This window comes from Nothobranchius furzeri, chromosome 3 (genome assembly GCF_043380555.1).
Source record: "Nothobranchius furzeri strain GRZ-AD chromosome 3, NfurGRZ-RIMD1, whole genome shotgun sequence".
Lineage (NCBI taxonomy): Eukaryota > Metazoa > Chordata > Actinopteri > Cyprinodontiformes > Nothobranchiidae > Nothobranchius > Nothobranchius furzeri.
The window spans coordinates 51,055,172-51,069,092 of NC_091743.1; the positions used below are offsets into that span (position 1 = coordinate 51,055,172).

The 13,921-nt window shown below is 44.0% G+C and overlaps 1 protein-coding gene across 2 annotated transcripts in view; it reads right to left on the reverse strand.

The window, feature by feature from the left end:
* rassf5 (Ras association domain family member 5) overlaps positions 1-13,307 on the reverse strand; it is a 43,590-nt gene extending 30,283 nt beyond the window's left edge. Inside the window, exon 1 of one of the 2 annotated variants that reach the window (XM_015959576.3) lies at positions 12,455-13,307. In XM_015959576.3, the coding sequence (XP_015815062.3) occupies positions 12,455-13,178 (724 nt within the window). In that variant the 5' untranslated portion in view covers positions 13,179-13,307. Of the gene's footprint in view, positions 1-3,277; positions 3,835-12,454 lie in introns of those variants that run through there. The other variant, XM_015959577.3, reaches the window with a different exon arrangement.
* Positions 13,308-13,921: the final 614 nt, after the last annotated feature.

Below are 13,921 nucleotides of genomic sequence, written 5' to 3' on the forward strand. Positions count from 1 at the left end.
GCCACTGGGTCGTTGGAGCTGCCCCATGACTGCCTGATAGAAAACCAGCAGGATTCATCACACTCGTAAAGTTTCTTGTTTTTGCTGGGGACCCCCTGTATTTTACCGCTCCCTCCTGCAGTCTTCCCCTATAAAAATTTATAATGATTCTGCAAATTCCGTGTATCAAATCTCTGCCTCTGCCAGCTGCAGTAAATGTAGTCTCCAAATAATAAATAAGAGGTGCATTCATCAGTGTATCTCCTTTGATCCGCATTAGTGATATTTTCAGCACCAGAACAGTGAAGCAAAGAAACAGATTCCTGAGTTTGTTAGTAATTTTATTTATTAGGTGCATCTGACCTGTTCTATTTTTCTCTGAAATGAGATCAAATTAGTGCTTCTTTGGGTTGTCTCCTCTCTGCACTAGAAATTTTTACTTTATTTAGAGACGTGTCATAATTTCTCCCCAAGCACCCCCGCACCCCCCACCCCCCGCCCCCACCGCCACAGCTGGAAAGATTCCTAGGGGAAACACTGATACCATACCAACTTTATTTCTAAAAGCGCATCTAAACACAGAGTGTGAGCTGACCAAAGCGCTGTACGCCACAAAACCATACAAAGGCCAATAAAACATTATCAATAAATACAAATAAAACACCTAAAAGAGCATTAAGATAAAAATCAAATAAAATGAAGATTCTATCTGAAAGCCAGCTCCTAGTAATGGGTCTTTACAAAACCAAATAAAGACCAATAAAACAAAATAAAACACGATCAACAGATACAAATAAGAACACCTAAAGGAACTGGAATATTTTGACATTTACTAATGCTTAATGTGGGCGATAATTTTCAGGCTCAGCATGCATTTTCAACTCAGAGGGACTGATCATATTTCAAAAAGAATTTTCAAGAAGTATTTTATGGTTTCTTTGTGAACAAGACCATGAAACCAGGCAAAGGTCGCACTAGGGGGTCCCAAGTGGACCATGACCCCCCCCCCCCCCCACACACACACACACGCACACCTTTACAACACACGCTTCATGCTGTTGACACCAAACTGGCCAAACTGGCTGAAGACTCATTGATGCTTTTGTGGACACCTGATGATCTTAGTTGGCTTCTCTTCTGTTCTAGCAACTTGTAAAAGTTTCTTATGAACGTCTTTTACAGGTCATCTGCTGTCTCATTTTATGTTCAGCATCTTGGGCACCTTTTGGTCACTGAGGGCGCTAATAAAGGCAGAAATCGAGACTCATGCGGTCCAGTTCTGATGATCTTGTGTGAATCACATCCCTGTTCTTGGCTGACAAGACACCAGGAGCTTTGAGGCTCATCATGTTGAGGTTCAGAGGATGTGATCTCCTTGGTTGGTACCAGTTGTATTTTAGGTTGCTGTTGAGTAGGGCTGTCGCAATAATCGCAAGAACAATATATTGCGATATTAAGAAACCCACCATGCTGCATGAGGTGCCACCGCAATTACCGCACTTGATTAAATCTCGCGACAGCGCATGCTGAGAGGTAAAGTCCGCGCTGATCGAGGAGATAGTAGGGCACTTTTTTTTAAATTTCTGTTAGATGTTGCAGCCAAATTTGCATTTCAAAGTTAAACCTCCTGAATGTGTTGCTTTTAAGTTCAGTCAGAGAATGCCGTTACTGCCCTTTGATCTGCTTTCAATAAAGTGTTAAAAATGGCCATGTATTTTTTTCTAACATTTTTTAAATGTGTAAGCACAATGTTTCAAAGGAAATATTGCCATGAGTTTAGTAATTAACAAACAAATTTGCTAAGTACATAAATAAAAACGGGCTGCAATAATATCGCATATCGCAATATTGAGCTGCCCTGATTCACCGCAGGGGGAATTCCTCAATCGCGACAGCCCTACTGTTGAGTCTCGATCACCTGAAACATATCTGACATCAACGAGACATTTTATCCACACAGCCTCCTCTCCCCTTTTCAGACCATTCAAACCCCTTGAGAGGGTTGTGGATTAAAGTCCCAGAAGATCAACAGTTCCTGAAATCCTCAGGCCAGGTTGTCTGGCTCCAACATTGTCACCATGTTTAAAGTCGCGTGTAAGGCTGATCAGATCACTGGGATTACCTTCTCAAATGTAAGCGCCTCAGACTTTCTTCATGTTGATCAAAGGTTATAACAAACTCGAGCTGACGAAGATCCGCTTTGATCATTTCTACAAACACTGCAGCAACAGCTCTATCAGTGAGAAACAACAAGAAGAAAAAACACTTTATCCCAGTTTATTCTTTAAAAGGATTAGCTGGGTTTGCTGATGACAGGGAACACCTTCTAAAAATAGCCCTTATCAGTCAGCAGCAAGCTGCACCACCGATGCTGCTTCTCCAGCTTTGAAGGCCGCAGCATGACGTCACTCAGGTTGATGGAAGAACTCCTGATGAAGTGATTTCTGAGTTATGTTTTGATCCAGCCTTATCAGGCTCTTACAGAAAGAAACACTAACAAAAACAAACAAAACTGAGCCACATTTGCTTTTAACTCGCCCGTCAGTCTCTGTCTGTGTGAGTAAATCAATGAATCTGCAGCAGACAGCCCTCTTGCCCCCCACCCCGGCACCACACTATGTGCTAATGTTACATTATGTATTCATCGCCCGATGAGAAGAGAAAAAAAGCATTAGCTCGGTTCTTTATTAGGAAAAAAATGGGGAAAAATCAATTGGGGCATCATAGAGCAGGCTCCCTCCTTTCTCGTGTTTCAGCTACAAATAAGAAAGTCGATATGATCATTAAATTATGAAGGATTTTAGGAACAATCTGAAAATGTTTCTTTATATGAAGATTTCTTTGGGAGGAAACTTTATGGAGCAGCAGAAAAACTTTAGATGCTGCAGTTTGTCTTCTGACTTGTTTAATGTACTTTCTTTTATTTGCACGTAATCTTACACACACACACACACACACACACACACACACACACACACACACACACACACACACACACACACACACACACACACACACACACACACACACACACACACACACACACACACACACACACACACACACACACAAAGGGACCAGAGAACTGAGCCAGTAGGCAAACTCTAAAGAGCTCGGGGACAACGCTGTTCAGTGACAGACACAATACACAGATATTTTGGCTCCGGAGGTTGAGGCCAACCCAGCTCAACCTGTCCACTCATCATCTTTCTCCTTTTGCACAACAACTCAGTATTTCTGCAGCTCAAACTGTAGCTTTTTACAATCCCTGCTGCACCTCTCCTTGGCATGTTCCTACCTGAGGAGTTGAGCAGAGATCCGTTGGATGCCGACCGCCGGAGGATTCTCAGGCTGTCGCTCCAGGAGCGGGACTTGGGCAGCCTCTTCAGCAGCCTCCCCAGCCGCCGTGACACCTGACCGAAGCAGGCGCTGCTGGCTTCGCCCTCCGAGTCGCCCCTGACCTCCTCCAGACACAGCGACACCTGGCCAAGGAATGTCCTTCCCGCCCCGTCAGCTCTCCCTGTTGCCCCCTTGGCCTCCCCCTGCCCAGAGCAGAGAGGTGCTATCTGTGCCATGGATGGCGTTGGCACATGTTGGCACCATCCCACTGGCACGGTCTTGTGTGCGTAGCTGTCGCTGGACCTTCTGTCCTGTCGCCGGCCACCCCTGTCCCTCTGCGGACTGCCCCAGCGCCAGCCCACCCACTGCCCCCCTTTCCCATCCCAGCGGAGCCACTCTGCCACCGGTGCCACGCTCCGTGTAAACAGCCCCCTCTCCGGACGCTCTGCCACCCCTCCACCTGTTCTCCTCACACACTCCCCTATAGTCTCACCTCTTCTCTGTCCTGTCTTTACTCTGGTCTACACGTTTCACGCCTCAGATCAGAGACTGGAATCTCTGCGGTTTGCCTCGTTCCTCTCTCGCCCTGCTGTTTCTCTCTTACCTCTGTGTGTGTGTGTGTGTGTGTCTGCTGCAGCACCCACACGCTCTGCAGCAACAACCAGTCAGCTTAAAGAGACAGAGACCCCGAAAACTACCACTTTTTCTCCTCTTTGTTTTTTGTAACAGGAGCCTTCCTCTGTTCCTCTTCCCCGGTGGCTGACTTTCACTTGGAGGGCATTGTCACAGACAAGCACTGCATCCTCTCCTCTAAGCCCCGTTTTAAGGCTCCTCTAAGGATGGGAAGTGACTCAGCCAATCTCTAACCCCACAGCGGAGACATATCTGGTCTGTGTGAAGAGGATGCATCACCCCCAGTCTGTGTGGGTTGAAGTGACGCGATGAAACGTCGGTTATTAATATGCTCTGAGAAAAAGAGAGAGATGAAGAGCTACAGCGAGATCCTCTCCTGTCCTACTTCTGAAACAGAGGCAGCTGGGAGAACAGGACGTGCTCACCTGCTTCACTCACAAACATGCCGTCAGAAGAAGGTTCTGGCTGTGACAGAGGCATTTTTTTATTGATGTTGTTGTTTCTAAAGCAAATACCATCAGATATTTCTTTGCTAGAATGTCCTGAATTGTGCATTTCTGTACTGAACCACATCTGCCTCTGCAGCCCTGGGATCAGTACCAAGGCCAAACTAAATATAGCCTCAATAAAACATCTCCACAGGAACAACCAGAGCTGCAGAGAAACACCAAGAAAAGGACCAAAAATAACATTCAGGTTGTCAATCTTCAAGATATCTGCATTTCCTGTGACTGTGGAACGTCTCACTGTAGCTAAATTATGGTAAAACACAACTGAGTTCATGTGTGGCTGATCCACACAAAGGCACGCGAGGTCTGAAGAAACGTCTTTTTAGAGTCTTAGTTGGTCTGACAATGCGGTTTGTTGGGACAAGAAAACCAGTTGAAGAAAAGCGTCAGTTATACATCTTCCATGGAGATCTGGATGAGGTGAACCGCTGAGATGGCTTGTGAAACATTTAGAGGCTTTAAACTCCCTAAAGAGACACTGGGAATGTCATGAGGTACAAAGAGACCACAAAGATCTGCAGAAGATGATGTGAGGAGCACAAAATCAGAGCTTTGATTTGTCAGGGACACACCGTGTTTTACTTGAAGTTATTTCTGGGGGTGTGCATTGGCAAGAATTTTACGATGTATTGCAATACGATGATATGAGCAATTTTTAAGACTGAATTTTTTTGGAAGTAGATGCTTCAAAATGCAACCTTAAAGGGATCCTTTGTGACTTTTTCACACTTAAAACATTTTCTTGAAAGGCCAACCAGCTCCTTTCGTCCCCTGTGGCCAGAATGTCACACTTGCAACTTCAGACTGGCGGGTCACTCTGTTGGAGCTGAGGTCTGCTTCCAGCACATTTCCTGCATGTTTTAGATCATAAACACTGATGACACAGCTGATTTAATTTAATGATTAATCACTCCTGTAGACACTAATGAAGGCTGGGGAGGCATTTCACCTGTTAGATTAAGATGTTAAAAAGATGAACGAACAGCGAGGAGATAAATTTTGCTTTCAGTTCTACAAATGGTCAATAGAGGGTGCCAAAAACAAGTCAAAACTGCCTAGTTCCGTTTTAAAAACAATTATAGTTTGTGATTCAGATCCATGTCTGAAGTGATTTAGGACGTCGTTTATTGTCTTCTCTTATTGCTATTTTTGTTTTTACTGCTTCTACTTGATTTTACTGTTTTGCACTGACGGTTTTACTTTGATATGTAGCGTACCAAAAGGCCAAGTAATTCATCAAAAATGACCAGAAGTTAACCTTTAACTTGCAGGCCTGAACTATTTCTCCCTACAGGTCAATCTGACACCGTGGAGCCAATAGGATGAGATGAACTGGTGCGCCACGTCCTATTGGCACCATGGTGTCAGACTGACCTGTTGGTTTTTCATGAACCTGCCTGTGCAGAACTTTGGTCAGTGCTCACACAATATTTTATATATGCTATATAAATAAAGTGGTATGGTATTAAGTCATGTAGTACTGAACCCCAGCCAAACATCTGGCATAAAAGAAAACAATGCTTTATTTTATCTATTTTTATAGACATATTCAGACAAGATTTCGAAACTAACCACACGGAACACTTTACAAAATGTATTGAAGACATTTCAAAACTTTTTAAGGGTCTTAATTTAACTTAAAAGTCAACTTCACCCATATTTTATTACATCTGCAGTGGCCTCTAGTAGGAATCAATGCCTTGTAAGTTGCTTTCTAGGAGAAAAAAGCTCTGGTGCTCCTGTTTCAGGAACTAGAAGATAACTTAATTTGAAGTCTTCTTTCCTGATATTTTGACATCTCAACTCTGATTGGACAACAGCAACACAACTCTACCTCTGACTCAAGTTTTCTTTGCAACATTGATGTTTTATCTCCACAAATAACATGCACAGTTGTGGAGTTGCTAATGCTACCGATTAGCTTCTATTAGTCGAGATGTTCTCTGCTGATTACTGGACTCTAGATGTCTAGAGTCAAGATGGGTGAGTTGATGAATGTTAAGTGACAGTGTGACGTGGATATGCGAGGGTTTTCAAATCCTAGTTTCATCATCTAATTTCTATCAGAAGATAATGCAGGAGATAGGTGTAGGAGACTATTTTCAAGTTCAGCCTGCATGAAAAATCCAAAGTGATCAATTATTTAAAAAAATATTAGTAAAAGTGGTATCTGTAAACCTACTAGTTAAATCATTTTCATTTTAAGACCCTGCTGATACTTTGGATTTATGCTCTCTACTACTACTACTACTACTCCTACTACTCCTACTACTACTACTACTACTATACTGTAGGTGTCTTAATTTAATTTAGGGAAGGAAACATAAGAAATGCCTCATCCTATTCCTTTTTGACCTAATTTACTGTTGTGTGTAGATGTATTTACTGGAAAGAATCTGGTGTTACAACAAATTGCGATACTAAAAGCCAGACAAAAACTCAGACAAAACAATTCCAAGACACCTCCAGCGTTATCGTGAGATCTCGTTATTCCATCAGAACACGGGCGATAACAAGTGCTACCACCTAGCAGTCGGAGTTTGACTTGCAGCACATAAATTCTCAAATAAAATCAATCCACTGCTTTTAAATACAGATTCAGTATCATAACATTCCATTTTGTGATATTTCAGTGTATGAATGTTGTCTTAAATCTCTAGTACTTTCTTTATGTGAAATTATGTTTCAAATGGCTCTGACCCCTCAGGTGCTCGCCTTGTCACACACAGCATCTACAAAAGAAGCAGAAATACACAAAATACCAGACCCACAACAAAGTACACAGTAATGCGGGTAGGGTGCAAACAACCGGTTCCAATTTTACACAACAACTAGAAACTATTTGAAACATGAACTAAAATAAATTTGCAAAGCTGCAATGGAAGGCACTTTTAAAATCATTTTTTCATTTTTTATATTTGTGAACAATAATAGATAATAGAATAATTACGTGAAGTCATAATTTATTACTAAAGAGAAAAATTTTTGCAGAAAAATGCTACTTTTCTGTCATATTGAGGTTAATTTATTAATGTTAGTGTCTAAATTAGCCAGATTATTAGTCTAAGCAGAAAGTTGATCAGGCTTTTACGTATAATAACAACTGACATGCTAAAATTACCATTCTAAAAAATTCCCACACAGCTGACTCTGTCATTTAAAAGGAAAAGTTCTGCAGGCTCCCCTCCTTCTGCCATGAGGAGGATCTGCATAACCCTGCTTACATCATGTATGGGAGGGGAGGAGTAGGAGGATGGGAGAGGGAGCTTTAAGTTTTAAACACTAATACAAATGTTCTTTTACTGTCTAAATAATATTAGAGTCACATGCTACATTTCATAGCAACACAAATATTTGGGAACAACATTTTAATTAGATCCTATCATAATTTAATAACAGAGATGGGTATTTCTAGCATCAGCACCATCCATTTACAATTTGACAAATTTAGAGATTTTTTCAGAGATTTTGCTCGGAAAAATTCATTTGTAAATTTTAAAGTAATCTCTGTAGTTTTTAAATTACAGTTTAAAAACTTTTCATAACCTTAATTATATTTGCCTAATAGCCTGCTTTTGTTTGGAATGTTGTTTTATACACTGCCCGGCCAAAAACACATCCATCCATTTATGGCCGCTTATCCAGGGTCGGGTTGAGTCTGGGCCTAAGCAGGGAGGCCCACACTTCCCTCTCCCCAGCCACTTGGGCCACCTCTTCCAGGGGAATCCCAAGACATTCCCTGGCCAGCGAGAGACATAGTCCTTCCAGTGTGTCCTGGGTCTACCTTTAGCTCTTCTCCCGGTTGGACGTGCTAGGAAAACCTCATCAGGGAGGCGTCCAGGAGGCATCCTGACCAGATGCCCGAGCCACCTCAACTGGCTCCTCTCAATGTGAAAGAGCAGCGGGTCTGCTCCAAGCCCCTCCCAGATGACCAAGCCTCACACCCTATCTCTAAGGAAGAGCCCACCCTGTGGAGAAAATTTATTTTGGCCACCTGTATCCTCAATTTCATTCCCTCCGGTCACCACCCAAAGTTTGTGACCATAGGTGAGGGTAGGAACATAGATCCACCGGCAAATCGAGAGCATCACCTTCTCTCTCTTCACCACGACAGACCAGTAAAACGCCCGCATCACTGCATATGCAGCACCAATCCGCCAGTCAATCTTGCGCTCCATCTTTCCCTCACTCATGAACAAGACCCCGAGATACTGAAATTCCTCCACTTGAGGCAGGACCCCATCCCTGACCCAGAGAAAGCTTTAACTCAAGACCGTGGTTTCAGATTTGGAGGAGCTGATTCCCTTCCCAGCTGCTTCACACTAGGCTGCGAACCGCTCCAGTGAGAGCCGGAGATCACGTTCTGATGAAGCCAACAGGACCACATCATCTGCAAAAAGCAGAGACCTGATCCTTAGGCCAACAAAAAGGATCCCCTCAACACCTTGCATGTGAGAAATCCTGTCCATAAAAGTTATGAACAGAATCGGTGACAAAGGGCAGCCTTGGTGGAGTCCAACTCTCGCCAGAAACCAGTCTGACTTACTGTCTCTCTTCTTACCTTGATGCACCATCACTCTGGAACAGGGTCCATCTGAACCCATCAGACCTGTTCTTAGCAATGTGTTGGACAATTCTTAACCCTCCCACTGTCCTAATGGGTGTGGCTGGGGTGAGGTGGTGCTCACCTGCCACATGGACCCAAGGGATAAACCATTAATCCTGCTCACTGGTCAACTTTCCTCGTGGTGTCACCCATAAAGACAATGGGAGGGTTAACCCAGTTTCAGTAATTTCTACAACCTCCTTAGATGTTTTCTCTACTTGAAGCATACCCATGATCTGACCCTTCTCAAACAGACTAACATCTTTTCCATGACCACCAGATGTGTCTTTCCACATGGTTGTTGAAGAAACGAGAAGTAGCTCATTCCACCGGTTGGGGTTAAATAACTTGCTGGCAGCTGAAAGATAACCACCCATGCAGTAATTATCCAATAGGAGGCTCATGCCTATTTGCTTTGTTACAGCTGCTTTCAGAAATAATGTACGATTTGTCAGAAATCCATAAAAGCGATTGTCTCATCATGTTCTGTGATAAAATGTAAGCGATACATCTTTTTTTTGTTGCTAAGCACGCCCCCTGCCCCGCAGAGCTCCCTACAATGGGAAACTGAGCGCCGACCAGAACTAACCAATAGCGTTAGACTAACGCTTACTTGCTTCAAATTTAAGGAATACCTCGGCTGATGAAGAGTTGATGAACTTTTCGCGGACAAGTAAGTCTCTAAAATATAAATATACGAGAACACAACAGGACATGAGAATAATACTCGTAAAACAACATGTTTTAGCTCCGTTTGTTGGCTACAGAAGCACATTTATAAACAACAAACGTGAAGTCGCCATCTTACAAAAAACAGAACGACAGACTTTTGGTGTGATATGCTTGTCAGCCACTAGATGGTGCCATCGGATAAGATACATACTCCGGTAAGCTTTAAATCCAGGCGTTGACTTTTTGGGGGGCCGGGCTGTGTATGCAGCTTTTATTGTTTACATGCGTGTTTCTTTTGTAATTCAATCTCCTAATCTTGTCTAAAACTAAAAAAATCTGATTATTATTTTTAAAAATTTCTGTCTGCAAAAATAATCATGATTAAGTGAATATGTCGTTATTTTGATTAGCAAATAAACACTTTCATGCTGAATAAATGAAAATTAAATCAAATTGATATTTAATTAACTATTAAATTCAAACATGCAGTCTCTTAATAAGCACTAAACGTCTGTTATTAGCAGAATTAATCTGCTGCCTTGGAGTTAAACACAGGGTTAAAAGAGCAACCCGTTAAACTCAGATTACACACAGACATGTCTTGCTGTTTTATCCGAGACTGTATAAATGAGGCTGCTTAATCCAGTAAGTCAGAGCACCAGATCCACAACAGCATGTGTCCCTGAAACCATTTAATTGCATATTAATCTGACATCTGACTCTGTATGTAATCCCAATTACTCCACTGCTGGGATGTAATCCCAGACAGGAGACACTCAGAGCTGGGATTAAGAAGCTCCCCTCCGTGACGTGTGTGTTTTCATATCATCCCCTATTAAATCAGCAAAACAGAACAAGATTATTGCCCAGTAACAGTCTGACTCTACACATGGCTCAGATATTCCTGCAGCGTCTTTGTACATGCTGAGTTGGGATGTTTTATCACATGACTCTATGATTTAGCTGCCAAGAAGAGGAATAAAGACAGAAACTAAATGAGAGAGAAAAAAGAAACCCACAGATGTAGTTGAAAGCCAGAGGACGACGAGACTGGGAGCTGACTGACAGATTCCTCTGCAGGGCAAGGCCACAACAGTCCCAGAGGGACAAGCTGCTGCGTCGCCGTTTCTACAGGATTCCTACGCAACAAAGGCGCAGCAGGCTGAGAGAGGGCAATAAATGAGAGGAAATGCAGCAAAGCAACAAAACAAAAAGACGCTCATTTGTTTCCGTCTCATATTCCCTGTCATTTCCAGGGTGTAGTTGAGAGACGATAACGTGTTCTTCTATTTCGGCAGTTTCGCTTGTTTCTCTTTTCCCCTAAAATACCTTAAAATGCCTCACTGTGTACTGTGTGGTTTACCCTCGTGACCGTGCACGAGGTTCACCAGGGATGCTTAGAGGAAAGAGAGGAGAAGCGTCCAGGCTGCAGGCCAGAAAAAGAGAAGCTAGAGAGAGAGAGAGAGAGAGAGAGAGAGAGAGAGAGAGAGAGAGAGAGAGAGAGAGAGAGAGAGAGAGAGAGAGAGAGAGAGAGAGAGAGAAAGAGAAAGGAAAACACAAGTGAAGTTCTAGGGTTGTGAAAACCTGTGTGTGTGTGTGTGTGTGTGTGTGTGTGTGTATGTGTGTGTGTGTGTGTGTGTGTGTGTGTGTGTGTGTGTGTGTGTGTGGAGGGATTATTGCTTCAGTAATCTCGCTCCAGCGAGCTCTCGCCAACAGCACACTAAATCAGACAGCTCTGCAGAGCCGGACCAACTCCTTTGTTCACATTAGATCTTTCTCTCAGCCTGCCTGCAGTTTTACATCAAACCAAGCTACGTGTCATCTATTCTCCGATGAAAGTGTCCCAGTTGAGGGATTGAAAGGGATTATCCTTTAAGTGTTCCCATTCCTTATCAGTTCCCCTTTCCCTCCTCACTCCTTTCATCGCCTTCAGTCCTTTGGTTCATCCCACCCTCCTCATGACAGAGTGCTGCTGACACAATGCTAGCTCAGCATGAACACACACTCACACACACACTGGATGTACAGTATGTGCACAAATAAACCCACAAAGGCTCTTCAGGTCGTCTGTGTGTGTGTGTGTGTGTGTACATGTCAACACAAATTAAAGCTGTAAACACCAATGCAGGTGGGAGGAGAACAACCCTGAAAGACTGACTCATGAAATCAGGGGTTTCCCTCACTCTGAGTGGGCTTCTTTAGGGGTGATCAACACCAACATCTGTGTCTACATTTGATTGGAGTTTCCTGACTTTTTCTAAATAAAATTTAAAGTTTTTTTTGTCTTGATTGACAAAATAAAAGCCTAATTTAGTCACTTAATGGCCAAATCACACATCTCAGATACATCGGGACTCTTTTTCTCTGTTACCTGCAGGTCCTTGCAGCGTTTCACCACTGCAGCATCATAAATTCACCATCTTTTCTACTTTACTTGCGTGTTAAGTCTGTGAGGCAAAGTCGAAAGAGCGATATAACGGGCTTATATGGCTGGATCCGTGGACAAAGCGATTAGAAATGTCCTTCTGCAGCACTGGCTCGCTCTCAAAGTCCCCATTTTAGTGTGTGTGTGTGTGTGTGTGTGTGTGTGTGTGTGTGTGTGTGTGTGTGTGTGTGTGTGTGTGTGTGTGTGTGTGTGTGTGTGTTCATATACTAAATGAATCAGAACCGTACACTAATGCATGTTCTGGAGGAGTTTTCTCTCAGCCTGACTCACTCTGACACTTGACCACCTGCGCGCTGATCTCCCGGCTGCAGACATCACACCAGTCCTGGTTCACCGGCTGGCTCTCGAAGCGGTGACCCTCGCCCCTTTCAGTCCTCACACGTGGATCCATCTCTTGCGGAAAGATGGACCAGGCCTCGGTGCGGTGAGGTTCGGTCCGGGCCAGCTTCACGATCCCTGTCCTGCTCTGTGTGAGCCGCTCCAGCGGCAGACCGCCGCTCTCCGGGGGGGAAACCACATCGGAGGAGACGCTCTGGTGACCGGTGTGTCCACTCCGACAGCTCCGTCTCAGAGAGTCCCGGTGCCGGAGTGACCGTTTGTTCCCGCTTGGAGTCAGTATGGCGTTCTCCTTCAGAGAGCCCCCCCGCCGACTTGAGTCATATTTGTGGCTGTAGCCATCGACGTGCCCATTCTGTGACCTGCCGCCGCCGCTGTCCTCCGGGTGCGGGCTACGTGGCGCATCAAAGGCAACCGGGGCCCCGCATCCCTCCCTGGGCATTCTCTTCCCTCTTCCTCCGGCTGGTCCAGGAGCCTCCTCGGTCCTAACCGGCTCCAGGTCATCGCCGCTCCTGGTGAACATCATCTTCTCCCAGGACGACTTCCTCGGCAGGGTGATTTTCGTCTTGGTGCCGGAGAGTTTGAAGAGCAGCACCGGCGGTTCCGAGTCCAGCCTGTGCGGACCGGGCTGCTGGCCCACCACGCTCACAGACGCCATTGTCGCGTTCGCCTTGAATGGTTGTGTGTTCGGCGGGTCGGAGTGTGAAGAAATGCGTGTTTTGACTCCGTGCCTCGATTATAAACTCAACTCCCGCCAGTGACAAACGCGTCGTGACGCAAAGTACCAACAGCTTTAAATGCCGTGAGCGCGCTCCTGGCGCACTGATGGGCGCGCGCGCTGTCCCACCAGCCAAGGTTCATCCAGAGCACTAAATGGTCTTCCTGTATCATCAGAAGGTTAAAACTAAACAGTTTGTAATGAAAGAAAATTACAGTTAAATAATAACACGTTTTATTTATAAAAGCGCCTTTCAAGACACCCAAGGGCAATTCACAACAAGTCAGATAAAATAATCATAAACACATAAAATGTTAGATTAAAAAATATTTTCTCTTTAAATAGTCAAGATAAACTTGAAAAGAGTGAATACTTTTGTTTTTATTTGAATATTATCTTAATGTAAAACAGAACTAAAACATAATGTGTGTGGGCTAGAAAGTGTTTGTAATTTTCCAGTGACAAACGCGTCATATGAGCAGTTCATTACAGCCTCCTTAGCCCCCCCCCCCCCCCCCCCCCCCAGCACACACACTCCTCCTACACTCACTTTCTGAAATCAACATCAGCTTATGCTAGTTTAAAAAAAAAAGGGGGGGGGGGACTATTTTCCCCAAAGGTCAGACCACACCACGTGATATTTTTAAATGTTTTTTGGTATATTTTCACTGAAGTGTGCCATC